This window comes from Camelina sativa, chromosome 4 (genome assembly GCF_030686135.1).
Source record: "Camelina sativa cultivar CO46 ecotype springtype chromosome 4, ASM3068613v1".
Lineage (NCBI taxonomy): Eukaryota > Viridiplantae > Streptophyta > Magnoliopsida > Brassicales > Brassicaceae > Camelina > Camelina sativa.
The window spans coordinates 4309504-4330027 of record NC_141883.1 but is presented as its reverse complement, the minus strand read 5'-3'; the positions used below and the strand labels follow the sequence as shown (position 1 = coordinate 4330027).

The 20524-nt window shown below is 38.7% G+C and overlaps 3 protein-coding genes and 2 pseudogenes across 6 annotated transcripts; 2 read left to right on the top strand and 3 right to left on the bottom strand.

Moving 5' to 3' along the window:
- Positions 1-163: 163 nt before the first annotated feature.
- LOC104779806 (serine/threonine protein phosphatase 2A 59 kDa regulatory subunit B' eta isoform) lies at positions 164-3306 on the bottom strand. Of its 3 annotated transcripts, none has more exons than XM_010504188.3 (4): positions 3064-3306; positions 2757-2865; positions 1316-2655; positions 164-753 (listed from the first exon to the last, which is right to left on the bottom strand). In XM_010504188.3, the coding sequence occupies exons 3-4, from the start codon at positions 2561-2563 to the stop codon at positions 448-450; spliced, it is 1554 nt and encodes a 517-aa protein (XP_010502490.2). In that variant the 5' UTR covers positions 2564-2655; positions 2757-2865; positions 3064-3306; the 3' UTR covers positions 164-447. The 3 variants fall into 3 exon arrangements, with proteins under 3 accessions (XP_010502490.2, XP_087366008.1, XP_087366007.1); XM_087509882.1 differs by having other exon boundaries at positions 2757-2826; positions 3064-3303; XM_087509881.1 differs by having other exon boundaries at positions 3024-3203.
- Positions 3307-3777: 471 nt separating this feature from the next.
- Positions 3778-5282, bottom strand: LOC104783522 (F-box protein At3g26010-like). Its single transcript, XM_019244531.2, has one exon. It carries the CDS (start codon positions 5198-5200, stop codon positions 3959-3961), a length of 1242 nt encoding a protein of 413 aa, XP_019100076.2. The 5' UTR covers positions 5201-5282; the 3' UTR covers positions 3778-3958.
- A 948-nt stretch (positions 5283-6230) lies between these two features.
- On the top strand, positions 6231-9777 carry LOC147945352 (uncharacterized; annotated as a pseudogene).
- Positions 9778-12441: 2664 nt separating this feature from the next.
- Positions 12442-16530, bottom strand: LOC147945351 (uncharacterized). Its single transcript, XM_087509051.1, has 6 exons — positions 15670-16530; positions 15517-15580; positions 13912-14797; positions 13159-13822; positions 12964-13068; positions 12442-12871 (listed from the first exon to the last, which is right to left on the bottom strand). Exons 2-3 carry the CDS (start codon positions 15563-15565, stop codon positions 14163-14165), a joined length of 684 nt encoding a protein of 227 aa, XP_087365177.1. The 5' UTR covers positions 15566-15580; positions 15670-16530; the 3' UTR covers positions 12442-12871; positions 12964-13068; positions 13159-13822; positions 13912-14162.
- An 801-nt stretch (positions 16531-17331) lies between these two features.
- On the top strand, positions 17332-20501 carry LOC104779804 (F-box protein SKIP14-like; annotated as a pseudogene). Its single transcript, XR_015596551.1, has 3 exons — positions 17332-18971; positions 19114-20151; positions 20239-20501. The product of XR_015596551.1 is annotated as an F-box protein SKIP14-like (transcript).
- Positions 20502-20524: the final 23 nt, after the last annotated feature.

The following is a 20524-nucleotide window of genomic DNA, read 5'->3' as shown; positions in this document are numbered from 1 at the left end:
TTATAAAGTTGCCATTTTTTTATTCTGATTTTGAAAGAAACTATACAACTGAAAAAATCCAAAATAGAAGAAAATTTAATACAACACAACCAACAAACTGATTCTTTAGCGTGGCAAGTGGCAACCCCTTAAGCTGCAATTTTGCAGGTATCAAAGCAGAAGATGGAATGAATCAGACAGAAGTCTCAACAAAGTGGAACAATGGATCATACAATGTTGCAAAAGAAAAAGAAAAAACCCCATTAACAAGCAGGATGAAGATTTTAGAGGAAACAAGAAATAAAAATAATGGAAATCAAAACGGGAACAAATCTTACATCTTGAGTTTCCTTTTCCTTCAAAGGAAGAGACCAAATATGAAACTTTTCTCTTCTGAAGTATGTATCCGAAGAACATGCCAATTCAAATAGAAGATACAGAAGATTTCTTGTCTACAGCTCTCTAACTTTATGAAGCTTTTTGTACCCCAAGTTCTTCCAAACGTTTCCAAGTGGCTTCCCGTTTTGCTTCGGTTTCGGCTGCTTTTGTTTCATCTTCCTTGAACTTAGCAAGGCATTCTTTGAACAACTCAGGGTCCTGGTCATGAAATATCTTTCGCACGTTTACTGTCAAGCTATGAACAGCTTGGTTCCAATGTTTCTGCGCGTTTCTCTCCAAGGCAGGGAATATAATTGGAAGAATAACTTTACGGTTCTGCATTATCAAATTCTCAATGTGATTGTTGTTCCATAAAAATAAAGCTCTCTCGGCAACCTGCAAATATCAGACAGATGTATGTAATACACTGAAACAAAGATTGAAGCTTTAGTCACAATGCACTAGATCCTGAACCAACTAGACTTATATGACATGTACAACCTCTTTTCCGAGGGACATGTGCAGTCACTGTTTAGCCAAAACAGATGCCTTTAAACGCAAAATACTTTTTACCATTTTTGTAACTTTTGACTTAAAACAATAGTCTTAACATTCAATTTTAGCTCAGAAACTGCTTCAAGTATCACCCAGAGCTGAATACAGCCGTCCTATACAATTATAATTTCATTACTGCAAACCCAACTCTTCCATTTAATCTATTGATATAACAGTATTATAGGCTATAACGATTTCCAATAAGCTGGTAACAATATACACAGGCCAAAGACTGTTACAGTTAAAGTATGTCAAAACGATATGACCTAGCGAATGTCAAACCAAAGCACTGACAGCAACAGAGCCTTTTGTAGGAAATGTCAAAGTAAATGGGACACTCGCCAGTTTAGAAACAACTGTATAAGGTTCTATAATTTCAGAAAGATTGGAGAACGATAGGTACCTGAAAATGCAGACTGTTCAAACATCGAGCTATTTGGCGAAACAGTGGTACCATGCACCGTTGGAATTCTGGTGGCTGAGTTGCTTCGAGTACTTCCTCCAACTCATTCAGAAACATGACTTCTTTAGAACTATTTGTCACAGGCCAGTATTTCAACAATCCTCTTATAACCGTATCAGCAAGTTTGCAATCCTTTTCCACAAACTGTGTGATACAATAAGACAGTTGCTGATGATACATTTGCAAGCATTTCGGTTTGTGGAGAGGTATCAAAACTCGAACAAGAAACACTTTGTGCTCTTCTTTCAAGGGAAGAGCAAATCCGTTGATGATACTTCCCAAGATCTCTAGAAACTCAGCAATTCCATTATGTTTCTCTGTCTCGAAAACAAACCGATAGAAGATGTTGTTTATGGATTTCCTGATGAAAGGCCGATGTACCATAAATTTACCATAGATACGATGGAGAATGGTTTTCAGACAATCTCTTTCTCTAGGATCCTCGGAATCAAATAAATCCAGTAACCGCAAGACAAAAGATTGGTCAATATATGTCTTAGCCAACTTGGTGTCAGTTTCAGGCGAAGCAACAAACCTCAAGAAAAGCTCATACACAAGCTGCAAGTGAGGCCAGGCAAGATCCATGGAAGGTTCTTCCTCCTCTAGATCTAAGGCATCAATAACTTTATTTTCCCGTGGTTGAGGATTAAGCGTTCTAAATATGTTAGCAGAGACCATTCGAACGACTTCTTGGATACCAACTTCACTAAACTTTCCATTCGGAGCATTCACGTAGTCCACAAGCTCCAGCAATGTCTGCCTCTTAATCTCTTTTTCCTTGATGTTCTTTGTAGGATCCGTGAAATCAAACACTACACGGCACAAATTTAACTTTTTTATGAACAGAGTTTGCTTTTCCGTGTTTGGAACATCTTTAAAACTCGGCAATGCTTCATAAGGAGTGAAAACCCCATTACTGTTGCTGTTGCTGTTGCTGTTGTTGTTGTTGTTCACACTGTTCTTTAGATTCCCATCTTTAAAACCCGAGTCAGAAGTAGTGGATTTGCCACCCGGTGGAGCATTCTTAGCATGTGACTTCCCTGTACCATTATCACTGGTTTTGGAAGTAGAGGCACCTGAAGCATGAGATGAAGAAGAAGAATGGCCATGGCCACCGTGTTCACGTCCACGATGTTCGTGCTTGGAAGACTTTTTAGTAGGAAGCTTACTTAGAATCTGTTTCCACATAATTCAAAACCCAAAAAAAACACACCAATGTGTTCTTTTATTCTTCAACACCAGAATTCAGATTTCTCTAACCACATCACCAAACTAAACACCTAGATAGAAGAAGAAACCAAATCCATCAAATTCGAAACAAAAAGCCACAAATTTTAGATCAAACCTGACAAAATTTAGAAACAGAATCAAATCAACAAACCTGAGATCGAGATAAAAAATCCCAAAACTTTCCCCTTATTCTTCCTTAATCACGCCCTTTTGTATACAATCTAACGAAAAAAAATCGAACTTTATATGCGATTCGAGTTCTGAAAAAACAATCCAAAAGAAGAGAACAATCAGAAAACAAAAACAAAGACAAAAGCTTTCACATTCCCCAACGAACCAATTAGATTGATTTTACAGACAAGAGGAGACTACGACGAAGGGCTTCGATAAAAAAAATTTAGCTAAAACAAAATCGCACCAGATGATATAATTAGAGAAAGGTCAACAGGAGAAAATACCCAGATACGATTTTACAACGATGATGATGATGATGATGATGATGATGATAACAACATTCAAAGTTCTTCAAACCTTCGTTTGTTGTTTGTTGACTTGAGAATTTTTTTTTTTTTTTTTTCGTTTTTTCCCCTTTCCTTTTGGAAGTATGAATTTTTATTTTTTTCTATCAAAGAAGATGAATTTTCTGCTTTTTTTTTTTTTTTTTTTTAATTTTTGGTTCTTTTTCCTTTTTTTTTTTCTTCTTATTATTATCCTCGTGATCCAGTTTTATAATTCGATGTTTTGATCCAGCGGTTTAGATTTCATCGATCACACTTTTTAATTTTTTTAATATATTACTTGTGTTTTTTATTGATTACGAATTTTTGAAGCGGGCACTTACATTACATTTCTATGCACACACGTACGACGTCGTTTTTGTGTATCTAGACGGCTAAGTGCCACTAACCAGTGATCTCTTCCTAGTTTAAACATGGATGAGGATGTCTTCTTCTCACAGTTCCCTTCTTCTACAATCCCCCCCCCCTCTGTTCTTTCCAAGATTCATCATCCACGTTGAAATAACGATTAAGCTCTTCTACCTTTGATTCATGTTCCAACAGGTGTTCTTTAATTTGTTGAATCACATCCAACGACAGATAATGCTGCAATTTATTCTTTAAGGTTTTATGTTTTCTAAAGTAAATCCAAGCGGCTGGGATAAAACATCCAACTGAAGAAGTGTGACTCTTGTTTAACAACTTAACAAAAGATGAGAACTCGTCCACTAGACTGAAAAACCAAAGAAGCAAAAATTGAATGATATGAAATAGTTTGCGAAGTCCCAAAATACTTTCCATTACATAGTCCTAGAGAGTAGAGATAAAGAAAGAAAACCAGAAAACCAAATTGAAATCATTCATTCCAATGATTTAGCTGCGACTGTTTTATCTCTAGCATTGCAGTAACGTGAGCCACTACTGAATCTGTATCCATCACTTCAACTTGGGGAGGACAGGGCACCGATTCCATCCACCGTGGGAGCACCAACTGTAAAAACCTGCCAGAAACTTTAAAGCCGCATATCTCATCCATACACTCCTCACATACAGACTGGTTCAAGACACAATCTTGATGATCACCATCTCCGAGGATTACGTTCTTCTGTGTGCGCAAGTTACATGATACCACATGACGATTATCCCGACTCCATAGATAGACAGTGTCACTATCAAATGGATGCATTGCCATGGGTACATAATCACCTATAAGTAGCCGGAGGCAGATCTTCCACACAAGTTGCCAAGATGAATCATTATTCAACCTCCAAGCCTTGAAAACAGTAGACGAGGATAGAGGTCGTGTTCTGATATACATGACAAACCCTTGGGAAGTAGTCAAAGCACCTTTGAAGTCGTGATCGAAGCCGTGATTGGGATGATCCGGGAGAGGTATAACCCGAAACTGATCGGAGGAGGATTCAGAATAGAAATCATAAGCTACGAGAACTCCAGGCTCACTAAGATGGTTAAAGTAAATAGTACCGTCCAATGTCAAAGAACCAAAGTTGGTGATCTGATAAGGGCAATGAATAGTCTTGGAAGTCCAAATCCCAGTCTCGGAGGAATACAGAGACACATCCAAAGTACTCGAGACATAGTTATTAGTCGGCTGCACTTTAGCTAACATAACCACTTTGAAGCCCAAAACGAAGCCATCTTTGTCCACCCGAGTAACCAAACCAAACGGAGAAGACCTACCTGGAGCTGGAGGGATTTTGATCCACTTTCGTAAAACTGGATTTCCCACAAAGTAGCAGTCAAGACCATACTCTGAAACCATAACCAATCCATGGGAAGAAGCCTCTGTTACATTAAGAGGCGGTGGGATGAAAAAAGGTAGAGACTTTGAAAGACCCCATGTCTCGCATCCATGGAAATCTATGAGATATTTATCTCCGTACCAAATAAGCGACCACGAGGTTGAGGTTTTTTGGTGCAGAGACGCAAAGAGACGACGGAAATAGACTGACTCGATTGTTGATTTCCATGTTTTGCTTACCGATTTCAATCTAGCGATGATCCTCAATGGTAACCTCGCTATAATCTCTTCCCAAATCTCCTCTGTGAGATGTATGGTTCGATTTCGTGTTTCCATTTTCGAATTTGCGATTTTTAGGGTTTCAAGTTTCTGGAGAAATGTGAGAAAGACGACGACGACTACTACACTTCAGTGATGAACTCTCACTTCTTTTCTTTTTTTTTTACTTTATCCACACCTAACGGGCCACTTCTCTTCGTCCGAAGACCTTACGGGCCATAATTTTGGGCCCAATACAACTGTATTTCTTAAACACTTGTATTGTTGTATTCTACATATAAACTAAGGATTATTACAAAAAAAGTGAGCCTTTGTTGGCCCAGAACTTAGAGAAAATGTATGATTACCCGGACTCTCGTTTTTAGGCCTTTCTCGGCCACTTGCAATTACGATTTTATCCTTCTGTTATGAGCGGGAGTGTTGTCGATTGAATTAAAGAGATTTAGGGGCGATACGACATCACTTACTGTAGCTAGGTTTTTATGTGGTTGAGAAATTGCGATGTGTTAGGATTAATCGTAGATTAGGTAAAACCTCCATAGTTCGAAGGATATATAACAATTATTATAGGTCGGTGTAGATATAAGATCTGTTATAGTCTGTTATTGTATTTTCGATCTGATAACTGAAGGTTGAAAATTTAGGCGACAGAAACGACCAAATCTGGGTGTGTTTGAAAGAGGCGCCGTGGAAAAGCGGTGGTTGATATGAATGATGGGGTAAGGACTTTAACCTCTCCTTTGAAAATTGGTTATACAAGAGGTTGTAGTAGGTTACATAATTCTAGATGTTTGAGCTTTAGTATGTGGAGAACTAATTAGTTGTGGAGTCCGAGTTTGGCTATATCAAAATTTCAGTAGTTTAGACGAACCACGTTGTAGAGAAGTTAGTATAAGTTCTGATTCTAGATGTTTGAGCTTTAGTATGTGGAGAACTAATTAGTTCTCGGAGTCCGAGTATGGCTATATCAAAATTTCAGTAGTTTAGACGAACCACGTTGTAGAGAAGTTAGTATAAGTTCTGATTTGTTGGTTGTTATTGTTGATTTCTTCGTTTTCATATGTCAATATTGTTGGTTTCTTAAATGATGGTTGTTTGAAAACTTCTTGAACAATGTAAGTTAAACTTCATGTTTGTCATGTTTTTGTTTTGTTTCAGGGAGATGAGGTTGCAGTCTTCGTGATTGCAGGTAGTTGGGAGTGTTCTGATAGAGGAAACTGGGATTTTGTTCTCGCAAAGGAATGTTATGGTCGGAGAACGTCTCTAAGTTTGAAAGACACTTATGAGGAACTAATCGCCAATGTTACAACTAACTTCGAACTAAATGGTTTGAACCTGAAACCAAAGCTGAGCTACTGGCTTCCATGTCAACTGTCAATGTTTTCTGTTAGCCGGAGACCTCCTGTTATTATTACTTCAACAATGGGTATAAGGAACTTCCTTAATGTCAGGAGAGCTGCAGTGCATCTTAATTTACTCTTCTCTCTTGATAATATGTCGTTTGATAACTCACGACAAAGTATGAGGAAGCTGTGTCTTGTAGCTGAGGATGGTAGGGATCTTGAAGCAGGAGGTCATAAAGTTGATGAAGTTGGGAACCGAAGGATGTATACGATTGGAACGACTTCAATGGGTCAGGGAGAAGGTAACCCCGTTGTTTCAAGTAGGCATCAATTGTTTGATGGGGAAAATGAAAAAGGGACGAGCGTCGTTCTTGGTGATGGATCTTCTAGTGGGAGCGGAATGAGTTCGTATAGCGTTGGTGTTGGTCCTACCTTCAGGACTGAAGTTGTCAATTTAGTACACGACCCCGTACCATTTACCAGTCCCGAACAGTGGCCAGATACCAATTGTACCGGTATCATCAGCCTTGCAGATGCAGCGACACCTTCGCTGTCGAAAGAGTTGGAAGACGTGGACGACATAGGTTTAGCACTCGAAGATACAGTTTGCAGTTTGGAGGATGCAAGCGTTTTGGGACAGATGGAATTTTCGGAGAAGTTAGAAGCAGAAATGGTGAAAGGTTGTGGGGAAGTTGTATCGGATGTAAATGGGGATGATATCTCCAACAATGATGTTGTATTTGATGAAATCTTGATGGCGGAGATCGAAGCGGTAGAAAAGAGGCAAGAAGAGTTGGCCAAAGAGCGAGGTAAAGCGATAGCAGATGAAGATGTCGATGCTCATATGGGTCCTCATGACTTAACTGATGAAATGGTACGCTCTCAGATTGTTGCAGTGAAGAAAAGGCTGCTAGTTTTAGCGGACGAGCGAGGTACAACTTTTGATTCATTAAGTCAAGACGATGTACTCGATACCGATGGTGTCTTCGATGTTGACACTGGGGGCTCATACAGTGATGAAGATGAAAGTTTGGATGCAGGAGAATATTATGAGGATGATTACCAGAGGTGGGCTAACTATGATCTTCGTGATGATTGTGATGATTTACTTGTACCAGTTAGGGAAGAATCTTGTCCTTCCCTTTTATCCCATCCCAATGCGGGTGATTGTCGTGTTCCAGTTGTAGAGGTAGGAGGACCGTCAAGTCCTGCGAGGCCAGAGTCTTCGTTTATAAAGAGCGATTGGTTGACTGACTGTAGGCAACCGAGAGAAGCAGATGTTGGTGATGAGGTCCTGTCATATCTTACAAATTCACTGACAATGCCGTCTACTCTAGAGAAATTTTATGAAGATTGCAACGAGCAAGGAACATTGACAACCAATGATGCAGAACTTGTGTTTGATGATGGTATTGAGTTGACTAACACAGATGGGTGTGCTGCTTTTTCTGTAGAGGAAGATTTTGTATTCATTGGGCGTGTGTTCAAAGACAAAGCAGACATGCAAAACACGTTATCGCTATATGCAATTAAGAGGTTGTTTTAGTTCAGACAGACGAGGTCCGATCCAGAAAGGTTAGTCTTCAAATGTGTTGATCCAACCTGTAGATGGAGAGTATTTGGCCATGTTGTCTCCCCAAATTCGAAGAACTTTGAAGTCCGGACTGCAACTTTAACACACACCTGCACAATAGCTGCGAGGGCAAAATATGCAAAATTAGCATCAGCTAAAGTTATAGCAAGTATGTTAGAGAGGAAGTATGCAAACGGGCTTAGGGGACCTAGAGCAATTGATGTCCCAGACATCGTCCTGGACGAGATGAAAGTTTTTGTGACTTACATGAAGGCGTGGTATGCAAAAGAAGGGCGGTCAGGAAAACGCGAGGGAGTGACAAAGGTAGTTACCAACTGCTGTCTGTCTATATGTACCTGCTGAAGGAAGGTAACCCTGGGACTAGTTACAAACTAAAGTACAAACTGGCCACAGAAGGCACGAAGCAGTTCAAATACCTTTTCTCTGCTTTGGGTGCAAGCATTGCAGGTATTCAACATATGAGGAAGGTAGTACTCGTTGACGGAACAACGATAAAAGCTAAGTTTAAAGGTGTATTGTTGGCTGCGAGTATGCAGGATGCTAATTTTCAAGTGTTTCCTATAGCATTTGGGATTGTTGACTCTGAAAATATATGTGCTTGGACTTGGTTTTTCAGGCAATTGAGTCTTATAGTTCCTGATAAGGAAGATTTGGTTATAGTGTCTGACAGACACAAATCCATTTATGCTGCAATTGATGAAGTTTACCCTCTTGCTTTCCATGGAGCATGTGCAGTGCACATAGAGCGGAATATCATGCATTTCTCGGGCAAAGGACTTTCTAACTTGGTTGGTAAAGCTGCACGGGTTTTCAATGTGGGTGATTTTACAAAGTGGTATGCAGAAGTCGGGATCAGAAGCTCCAAATGTCAAGCCTACTTGGATGCGATACCTCTAGAGCATTGGATGCAAGCATATTGCCAGGCTAAACGGTACAATATTATGAGTAGCAACGTCGCGGAAGCTCTAAATGCTGCAATGGCCAAGATTGTTGAACTTCCTATAGTCAGTATGGTGAAGACTATCCGCGCGAAGCGGATGAACTGGTTTTGTGTCCGGCGTGCGAAGGCGAAAAGGTTGGCTGCTAAAGCTGATCCAATATGTCCAAATGTGAACAACTTAATGCTTCGCTACCACAAAGATTCTGCTGGTTTGGCTGTTAAAGGAGTCTCTGTTTGGAGTTACCAAGTGAGTACAAGTGAGGGAAACACATACTATGTTGACCTTGAGCAGAAGAGCTGTTCGTGTTTGCAGTTTCAGAAGTTACTCATTCCCTGCTGCCATGCTTTAGCTGCTGCTAGGACTAATGGTATCTATATCCCATCATTTGTGGGAAATATTTACAATGTCGATGTTTTTGGCAGATCGTATGCAGAGTATATATTTCCGGTACCAAACAAGTGTGACACCGTAGTACCAGCAGCTGTCGAAGAAACACAGTTCGCGCCACCTACAAACCCGCCAGGGCCAGGTCGGAGAAGGAAAAGGAGGATACCTTCTACTGGAGAGCATGTGGTAATGGTTGATACGTGTTTTCATATAATAAAAGTAGTTGAAGATGACAGTATGTGAGCTTACATATTCGCTTCTGGTTTATGCTTGCAAGGTACTAAAAGGCGGAAGGGTGTACCACATAAGTGTTTAATTTGCCATATAGCAGGGCATAATAGGGCCACCTGCAGCACTGTGGTGGAGTAAGGTTAGTCTGGTTACGAAGATACCATTCCTTTAATATTATAATGTTAGATCTGTTTTGCCCTGTTTATTGGAAATGTCAGTTGATAATGGATTATTATATGGCCCGGTCTTTCTATGTGCTGGGAATTGGAATTATGCTGAGAAGGTTATTGTAATGTTGCAAGGTGGATGAATGTGTTTTGGTAACCAAAGCAGTTGTAGTCTGATGGATTACCTTTTTCTCGAACTTTTTGGAGCATTTTGGATGGAAGCGGACGCTATGTACGGAGTCATGGATAGAAATGTGGGCTTCTCGATGGTTTCCAGGTCGTACTTACCCTGTTGACGGCGAGAAAGGAGGTTTATTTTGAGTTAGGTGTTATGGCGATGTGGCTGCGTATATTAGATGTGTTGTCGTTATAAATGTTGTTATTTATCTTCGTCTCTGTAAAACCTATATTTGAAATAAAATAAGCTTTGGTTAAGATATTTGAAATTTGAGATGAAAATCACTAGTTATACAAAATACACATACAGGAAATGCAGTAATTATACATAGAAGAAATAGCAGGGTGGATGATAAGCACTAAGTACACATACATGAAATGCAGTAATTATACATAGAAGATAAGCAATAATTACACATAAAAGATGAAATTGCTACGACAGACATACTACAGTTAATACATAGTACGGTAGACGATGTGTTATCAGGTGTTAACACAAATCCTGAATGCGTGTAGCATACAAGAATGCAAAACATTTGGGACAGAGATGGACCACTGCGAAGTTGTTCAAAAAACAGTGAGGGAGCCCACCGAAGCGGAGACTATTCTCAGATAGACCTTGTGTTGGTGTTCCCAACTCTGTTACCGTTGTGATAACCACTTCTGCAATCCCAATTGCCTCCTCGATTGTTGGAATGATTCTAAAAAAACTGTTGAAAACTTCCATGCCTTGGTCAAATGACCCACAACAAATGAGGAATGTGCCAAGAGCAAAACGTGCGTAGACAATATTTGGAGCAGATTCACAAAGAAGATCGATTCCACGTTGGGATGGACCTACTTGAGCTAACAGGTGTAATCCTTCTACGTAAAGCGCGGTGAGATTTCCAGCGTCCAGGCATCTTAGTAAGAAAGGTCTATAGAGAGAACCTTCAGTACACAGTTGGCTGACGAAGATGTATTTGTCAATATCAACATCCACTAAGACAATATCGTCGAAAGCAAGGCTCTTCCAAGTGTTACCTCCAGAAATAAATGGCGCTAGATGTCGGAAACCATTGTTTCCCACTCGCCTAACTATGTCAAGAAGGAGGACTTGTGGAATGTAAACCATGAGTTATGCAATTTAAAGATATGGTGTGAGTTCTTGAAGAAGGTCAGCAGAGGTATTACTTTTATAGGGGGTGATTTGCTACTACGGATGTGAGTTTTTAAGCTACAGCAATAAGTGAGGCAGTTGAAAGTCGAGTAAATGTGAAATTAACTTTTGTTGTTGAAACAGTAGTGTCGATTTTGCTCGATCTTTGTTAGGCGATGATAAGATGTTAGAGTTATGATAGGTGTAAGATGATAGGAGTGTAATTTGTAAAGCTAACATGTGCATTAAGTAAGGCAGATGAGATGAGAGTAAATTTCGAATTAAGTATTTGTGGTCAAATAGTCAATATTAGCATAGTACTGTAAAATTGTGTTAGAGTAGTTAAGCGAAGTTACTGAAAGAAGAAGTGGAGAAGATAGGAAAAAAGCATGTGAGTGTTTGTCAAATGCTTCAGTGGGAATACAACATAGGGAAAACGCTTACATAACCGTATATTAAGATAAAAAGCGAAAGTCGTCTTAGCATAAAAGGAGGTACATAACAGTGAACCAATAAAAAAAACACTTTCGACAACGATTACTAAGGTTACATGTTCGGCAACGTGGAAGGTCTGGATATTTCCAAGTATCTGTGTGAGACCGAACCTTGACAGGACCAATTTGCATAATGTGACGGAAAACAGAGCTTCCAACAGCATCTGCAGCTTCAAAAGACCCAAGCTCGGTCACTAATCTATCAATCGTCTCAAGTGCTTCATGATAAAACCCTAAAAAGAGTTGTAACAAACTGGTTGCGAAGGTACCAGGCGGTTGTAGATTTGGGATTGCAAGTAACATCTCCAGCACTAATTCTGCTTGCCCTTCCTTCGTTGCAAGTTTGAGGCTTTCAAGGTAAAAAGCCGTTTTGTTACCAGATTCTAAGCAAGCATTAAAAAAAGGATGGAAAGGGGATTGCGTGTTGATTAGGGAAGCATTGGATAAGAGCAGTTGAAGTGAAACATGCCGCAGGACCCTCTTACGAAGAGCAAGTTTCCAGTAGAACTTGGAGGTCGCCTGCATACCGCGAAGATCAGTGAAACAATCACGACCCACACGGGAAGCAATATCTAGGGCAATATTTATATCTAGACTTTCCATGAATGTAGAAGTGAAGTATAGATGAGGTTGTCCATAGATGAGGTCTTATAGAGAAGCAATGTTATAGTTGGTGGGTACAAAAATTAATTTTGTAATGTGGATTTTAGGTGACATTGAATGACATTTTGTTACTGTAAATCAGGAAGGATTAGAGTACTCTGTTTGTAAGATGATGCATTGATTAAAGCTGTAAATGATGCGTAGAACACAATACGTAATGGTGTGGCATAAAGTTGTTTATAGCGTTACAATAATGCGTTAAAATAATTTAGTTTTGTTGGTTTATAAGAAAAAAGAATTGCAAGACATAGGGATAACTATGCAGTGTCAATTCCTTTTTACGCTTTCAACATATTCGTGATAGCGTCGAATGGAACCAGGAAATAGAGGAGTTAGACAAGGGTCTGGTAAGGAGATGAAGTTAGTCAAGCTGAGCTGGATAGTCGTTTGAGTAAAGCTGATTCACAATGCAAGTTGGTCCAGTTGAAGTTTTGTATGCGAAGCGCCAGGGCCTCTCTTGAAGGTGACGGTGTTGGCAGGGGAGATCAATCGCATGACATATGCGAGCCTTTGTTGATGTTAGCCAGCTATGGTTTTTGTAGACATGGACAGGAGATTGGACTGATCGGTGGGCAACTTTCTTCTTCGGATGCCTAAAGGAAAAAAAATATATTAAGGCATCGAAAGTACATCTATGAACCTCGAAGTCTAATTTTTTTCTTAGAAAATGATGATCATGACCAACCTCTGGTGGTGAAGGGGGGTGCGCAGAAACGGTGGGACGAGAATGATTGATAGAGGAGGGTACATTGGTAAAGGTCGTTGTGCCTTCAGCAATGAAAGTGATGTGCTACAGAGATGAATACCAACTTCAAAACGATTGAGCCGTTGTGAATAATACAAAGTGAAGATATGTAACTTATATGGCGTGAGAGATAACCTGTTTCGTTATTTTGCTCCGTACCCATAACACTGTAGGGGTGTGTTCTGGTAGAGCATTGGCACTATCCAAAATGGGAAGGTCATACGTTGGTTGTATATGATGAATGGAAATAAGTTAAGGACTCTATTTAAAGCATGAAGAAACAATATGGTAAAATGTATCAGAAAATTGAATAGAGACTGCAGAATGAGTAACTGTAAAGATAAGGTGATTAGTGATGTAGTACCTGGGAGTTGTTGTGATAAAGAGCATGCTGAGAATATGTTGCGTTGACCTGTTGATGAATTGCTGCGTGACCGCTGGACGAGAAACCAGGGTATTCACCTAATAAGGATTCTTTGAAGTCTTGGAGTTTTTGGGAAACAATTTTATTAACATCCTCTGCGGTGTTAATAAACATGTTATTCCTTCGTTTTCTAGGCTTTGCAGGTCTTTCATCGGACTCTGATGAGTGAGTTTCATAGTTTGTACGATGCAGGTTCTTCCGCTTTATAGAACTTCCATTCAAGGATGACAAAGAATCATCACCAGCAGACCACATGTGCTTGCTGAAGGTGTAACCTGTCAAGATAATTTGATTCAACTGCCTCTCCCCTGCATTTGCTTCCTGAGAACAACAGAAGACTGGGTCGGATGCTGCCTCTGGAGTCAATATTTGAACCTACAGGCGAAGGATTAATAAGTTTTTCAGTTCACCAACTCTTTAATTACACAAAAATTTCATTCAAAGATTAACGAAGATACACTTACACGTGTGTCATTTTCAAGAGCCAGTATGGTCGATGTATGGAAGGACTTGTACTTAGGAAGACGACTAACAATTTGGTCGGTAAAAGTTGAAAGATTTTATGCATGTGGAATATACTGCAACAGGAGAGGAATATGTTTAAAAGCAAACAGTTGGATCGCAAGGGGGAATCCATGGACAGCTATGGATGATTGCCTCAGCTTTTTAATAAGATTGTCTTTGTCTTCAATATAACAACCAATTGTGACCATTCTCATGAGCCTGTTGAAGAATGGCAGCCCCAAGGGTAATGCAGAAATAAATCAACATTCTTTACCATCTCTACGACTTCAAGAGATGGTTTGACAGGGTGGGTCCTGCACAACAGAATCCCCTCTACAATAACAATGAGAGCAAGTCTAAACTTACGCCAAACTGCCATATGTGGTTCAGCCTTCAACAAAAGAACAATGTCCTTCAAAGTGATTGAACCAAGAGTTGGACCTATTAGTTTATACCAGTAAGGAGCTTCTCCTTCATCATGTGTAGTAGCGGCAGCTATCTCAGACGAGGGGAGTGAAAGGGAACAGGAAAGACCAGTGACATCCGCAAATTCAGTTAGAGAGAATCTCAAAGCCTTCCCCCCCAAAGCAAACCAAAGCTCGTCCTTCTTTTCAGTACATAGTTGTCTACATAACATCTGGTGAACTAATTGTCCAGACAACGAACTTTGACGAACTGGTAGAGAAAACAACGAACCAAGAGGCGAGGCTAATAACAAATCCAACTCAGGCAGCCCTTGTAAGACACGCAAGACATCTATCAAGTATCGAGGTTTGGAGTAGGAGTTGATCTGAACGGCATGACTAGGATAGCAATCAACTTCGAAAAGCTTGTGAGGAAGGTAGCCTGCATTATAAACAGTTGTACAGGAAATGTCAAAGATCACAACATACGGTTTATTATAACATTGTATTCTCAATACACCTTATAAGACAGTAAAACCGTAAAACAGACTTTGCAAATCTTTGCACTTCCGTTCAGTTCCTGATATGAGCTTCATATTAACGTTGTTGACAGAAAGCATGACAGGTTAAACAGGAGGGGTACATAATACTAACAGTAGACCCTAAAAGGCAGTACTGCAAGGAACCCGTACGAACTTCTTAAAGTAGTTCAAAACCGTAGAAGCCAGTATTTCATAGAACTCAAAAATATCCCTCGAAATGATTGTCATCCTTGACTTCCTGATGGTTAGCACTATACCCTAGAAGGCAGTCTTCGAGTAAACCCAAACATACTTCTTACACTATACCCTAGAAGGTAGTCTTCGAGTAAACCCAAACATACTTCTTACATTATACCCTAGAAGACAGTATTCCCCTAAACCCAAACATACTTCTTACACTATACCCTAGGAGACAGTATTCCCCTAAACCCAAACATACTTCTTACACTATACCCTATGAGACATTCTTCGAGGGAACCCAAACATACTTCTTACACTATACCCTAGGAGACAGTAGCGATAGGAAGCGAAAGATACATATTACAGTATACCCTAGAAGACAGTATTCAACAAAGCCGAAACATACTTATTACAAAAACTGTAATCTTAGAGGACTTACGTGAACCTTCTGAATTCATATCATCGCAGGTACTGGTGAAAACATTCATCGCGCGGAAAAAAACCTAGAAAATGACATTGAGTTACAAATGAATCTGATATACAAAGATATGTCAAAACGGAATCGGTGAAATGAAGGAAGAAGATGACTGACTTAGAATGACGGAATCACTGCTGAGGGGGGAGATTTCTCAGATTTACCACATAGTCGGAGGTGAAGCTATTACGACACTGTCGATTTCATTTAAGGTAGGAGATGATTAATGAGGAACCACAAAATTGAGATAAGCGAAGATGTCTTCAACGGCGGCTAACCCTCATGATTTCTTGAGAGAGGCGATGCGATTTCTGGATCGGCGACCAACTAATTTAATTGTGAGACGTGTAAAAGGTAACGTCATCATCGTTTTCTCAACCATAGAAGATTGAATTAATTATTTAAAAAATGAAAAATGTAAGTCTGAGACGTGGAGAGTAAATATGTATTCGACTCTCCTTGTAAAAGGCCTACTTCCGAGAGTCCGGAGAAAATGATCTACTTCGATAAGAATTACAGAAAAAAGCATTTTTTCTGTAATTAATCCTATAAACTAGTGAGAGTTGTGGACCCAAAATAATCGTTTCTGTTGTGTTCTTCGATCAATTATTTTTATTTCCATTCTAGAAAATGTCACAAAGAAGAGAAGAATCTTGGAAGTTCATCTTTGTACTATGTTCCAAGTTTATCTTCTTCTACGAAACATTCCTTTGCTAAAAAGGAGACATATGTATATATCAAACTTTACGTGTTGTTGTTGTCGTCGTCGTCGTCAAGATTAATTAACAAATATACTACAATTTGTGGTTTATAATTCGTCACTGAAGTGCCACACTTTAACTAGCCTTCATAGGTTGGTTTATTGGATCGTATTTAAGATAACCTATCGACATGGTTTTTTTTGTTATTTATATCTATTTAATTTTCTCTTTATTGTGAATCTACGTGGTTTAAAAAGCTACATAATTTGTTCCATTTTCTATGAATATTATTATAAAGAACCCTAAATAAAAAAATAAAGGTCTCAACTTTAACAAACAAAAAATGACTCAAACTCATAGCAATACGTAGTAATTAATCAATCTAAAAATAACAACCATTGATTTTGTTTACATTGTGACCATACTCTATCTCATTATTCATTTTTTTTTTGAATAATGATTTTTCTATATATAAAGATAAAACCAAAATCTGATATTCAGTCTAATTCATTAATATCATATCCAACAGAAAAAAAAAGGAAAAAAAACAGAGAATCAGGTTAAAATAAACAAAATAAATTGTAAATAATACAAAATCAACAAATTAAAAATAGTACTAAAAAATAACAATCTTACTAATAATGGAAATGAGATTTTCACAATAATTGAAGAGTGTTTTTCCTAATTAATAGTATCCAGACATATTTATATTCAAACAATTATTTTCATAAATAAAATAAAAAAATTGAAATTTCGAGATAACACTTGTGAAAATAAAATTAAAATTCAGAAAATCCAATTTTTGTCTTTGAAAAAATAAACACGTGTCTGTAATCTCAAGACACTTTGACGATTTCACCGTTACCCTAATCTTATCTCGTTCGTTCCCTTATTTTTTTTAATTCAATAATTTATTTTGCCTCCCAAGTTTTTTTTTATTTCTTTTTATTTCTCTCTCCCTCGTAAAATCTCTCTCGACCTCCAAAAAAGAAAAAAAGTTGAGATTTTCTCGCACAATTTTTTCTCAACCTTTCCATCATTTTCTCTCTTGACTCGGTCGACGAATATCACCACACCAACCTTCCTCTCTCTCTCTCTCTCTCTCTCTCTATCTCTATCTCTCTTTCAATCCCAACTGATCGACGAATTGTTTGATTCCTCCGATTCGTTTTTAAGTGTTAAAAGATTTTCCCCCAATAAAAAAGGAGATCTTGTTTTTATTTTATTTTCTCGGGCGAGGGTTCGGTTTGGTTTTTGATCGTCTGTGAGCGAAAAACAAAAAAGGGGTTTCAATTGATTCTCTCTAATTGGGTTTTTTTTTATAAAAAAAATCGTATCTTTTTCTGTTTCATCTTGTTAATGTTTAGGATTAGGTTTCGAAAACCCTAGTTTTTTTTTTTTTGATCGAGTTTCATAACAGAAAAAAAAAAAAAAGGAAAAAGAAAAATTCAATTCATTCTTTTGTTACCTTCAAATTTAGTTGTTAATACGTTTCAGTTTCGTTTTCTTTTCTTTCTAGGTTTTTTTTTTTTAGGGTTCCCCAAGGAAGCTCTGAAAATTTCTGGTGCCTAGTATTTTTTTAATTGCCATCTGAAATCAAAAGAGTTTCCTTTTTTTTAGATCCGTCTTCTTCTTCTACAAATTCTCCAAAAAAGTAAATAAAAGAAGTAACTTTTAGTTTTTTTTTTCTTCTTCCGGATCTGATCTATCTTCTTAGGGGGGTTTCTTCAGGGATTTTGTACATAAAAGAGGGATTTTTTATTTTTTTTTGGTTTGGTTAGGTTTTTAAAAAAAGTGTATATAGAGATTCATAGAAATGGCTTTGAATTTTTCACGTAGACCCTTTTCTTCCCATTTATCCGAGGAACCTATGAAGATAGCCAATGGGAATTGGTGTTCCAGTTTCGATAAAGGTGATTGCTTTGATTACGGAAGAGGAGATTCTTCTTCTTCTTCTGTTGACATACTTGATGTTTTGCCATCTGATCCCTTTGGTATGGATATCAACAACACTTTCACCGCCATTACTGGTTGGCTTGAGGATTTGGATTTAATAACCAGTATGGGAGAAGGAGAGATGACATTTGGATTGGTGATGGAAACCATCAGCAGCTCTTTGCTGGATTGAGTTTCATTTGGAACAATGCAATGCAGTTTCAGAGTAGTACTGGGGACAGTTATAGATCGGAGTCTTTGCACGGGTTTGGTGAGGCCTTTGATGGGTCTCTGTTCTCCGCATGTAAATTCCCCGAGACTAGTAGTGTGGACAACAATGTGTTTGGAGGTGCATTTGATGGTGATGGATCTTGCCATGGTGCCTTTATATCTGCGAGTAGTGTGGATGAGGTATTGAGCGTTGAGGGTTCGAGGAGTAGTGAAGTTGTTGTAGGAAGCAGTGATCGCTGCACTGATGGAGACGACGAGTATGCGAGCGTTCATGCAGCGTTTGGTTTTTGTCTTTATCACTTGGGAGTGAAGGATCTTCTTTCAGTCAGTATGGTTTGCAAGTCTCTGCATACAACTGTGTGTGATGATTCGTTACTGTGGAAACATATCCACATTTGTCAACCGTTGAATGAGAAGATCACTGAAGAGTCTCTGCTGCATTTAACTGAGAGGGCTCAGGGTACTATGCAGTGTTTGAGGCTTCTAGATTGCTGTAGAATTACTAATGATTGTCTTAAGCGGGTGTTGGAGCTTAACCCGCAAGTAGTCAAGGTGAGCTTCTTTTCTTCAGTTACTCTAGATGTTTTTTTGGGCTACTAAATAAGTAATACTGTAAGGTTTTCATAGAAGTGATTGGTGGTTGAATTGATCTGTGAAATCTTATTTTAACCCATTATTGTTTTGTGCTTGGCAGCTTGGTGTGCCTGGATGCACAAGGATCACTATTGATGGTATTTTGAGCATCTTAAGGGATCTGAAGTCTGTGGGAAAGCTTCAACTGAAGCATTTAGAAATCGGTGGCCTCTTTGGAGTTACCAAAGATCACTATGATGAATTGTTTGAATTGTTGAACATTGACAATAATGTCGAACAGAAGATTCAGAAGCCGCGTTTTTACCATAGAGGAGACTCATGTGTGTCCTGTGATGATGACCGGGCGCTAGATATTGAGATGTGCCCAAAGTGTCAGAATTCTAGGCTTGTGTATGATTGTCCAGCAGAAGATTGTAAAGGGAAAAAGGAAGACTCTGAGGAATGTCGTGCTTGTTCTCTTTGCATACAGAGGTGTTATCAATGTGGTCGTTGCATCAATGACAGCGAATATGAAGAAACGTTTTGTCTAGAATTTTTGTGTGCTGTTTGTTCGAAGCCGGATCCTAAGGTAACTCTCTAGGTACATAATTCCATCTGAGCCTTTCTTATATCTATGATTGAATGGCTCAGTCTCCACGGGTAGGCTGTAGTTTATGGGAGGTGTATCTGCCCATGGGTGTAGATGCCATATGTGTATTAGTATTACTTATTTGGTTTGACCAAAGAAAAAGACAAAAAAAAAAAAAAAAAAAAAAGAAGCAATTAGTTTGGTTGGGGGAAGACTACTGATGGTACTGTTGAAGCCTTCTGAGAAACAGAAGATGTGGTCTACTGTTGATGAGTGTGGCTTGTTTAGTTTGAGGAAGTAATGAATAATGAGTTATGCAAAAGGAAAACGCAAGAAAGAGGCTGAGTAATATGTTTAACAGCTGGCAATGGGACTCGTCAGCTGTTTTGGTGGTCAGAGTTTGGACCTGAAGACTACATAATAAGAAGAGTTTGGGCATTGATGGTACACGGTGCTGAAGCTATCAGAGCTGGATTTAGGTTAAGAAGCAGATGATCATTTGGGATTGAAGATGAAGAACATTGGTTGTCTGCTTTCTTGACCGAAATCATAAACTCTATGTCAATAAAGGTAAATTTACCTCTCTGTGATCTCTTATTCCCTTTATAATTTCTGTAGATGATATATGCTTACTGAATCCAGGACTGGCTTTTTCAGGTATTGCTACTATGGTGAAATCGTTGCTTAGTGGGGATGTTCTTCAACTATCTTTGATTTTTTTTTTTTTTTTTTTAAGAATAAAAAACATGTTCCCTTTCATCTTTATTTGGCGATTGGATACACTGTTCTTGTTGTTGTCATAAAAGGTTTGCTTTGGATTGATGTATTTGACATCTCGAAAGGGGGTTGTAACTTTGGATTGGTCTTTGATCCATGTGTGAGAAGTACAAATAAGAAAATGTCCAAAATTTCTAAACTAATTACTCAAATTGCCATTCAATTA

Bases quoted from the DNA above. Each gene is read 5' to 3' on its own strand.
- LOC104779806 (XM_010504188.3), bottom strand. From the start codon at position 2,563: ATGTGGAAACAGATTCTAAGTAAGCTTCCTACTAAAAAGTCTTCCAAG. The intron at 754-1,315 runs GTACCTATCGTT...TGATATTTGCAG, and splicing joins TGAACAGTCTGCATTTTCAG to GTTGCCGAGAGAGCTTTATT.
- LOC104783522 (XM_019244531.2), bottom strand. From the start codon at position 5,200: ATGGAAACACGAAATCGAACCATACATCTCACAGAGGAGATTTGGGAA.
- LOC147945351 (XM_087509051.1), bottom strand. From the start codon at position 15,565: ATGAATGTTTTCACCAGTACCTGCGATGATATGAATTCAGAAGGTTCA. The intron at 14,798-15,516 runs GTAAGTCCTCTA...TTTATAATGCAG, and splicing joins TATGAATTCAGAAGGTTCAC to GCTACCTTCCTCACAAGCTT.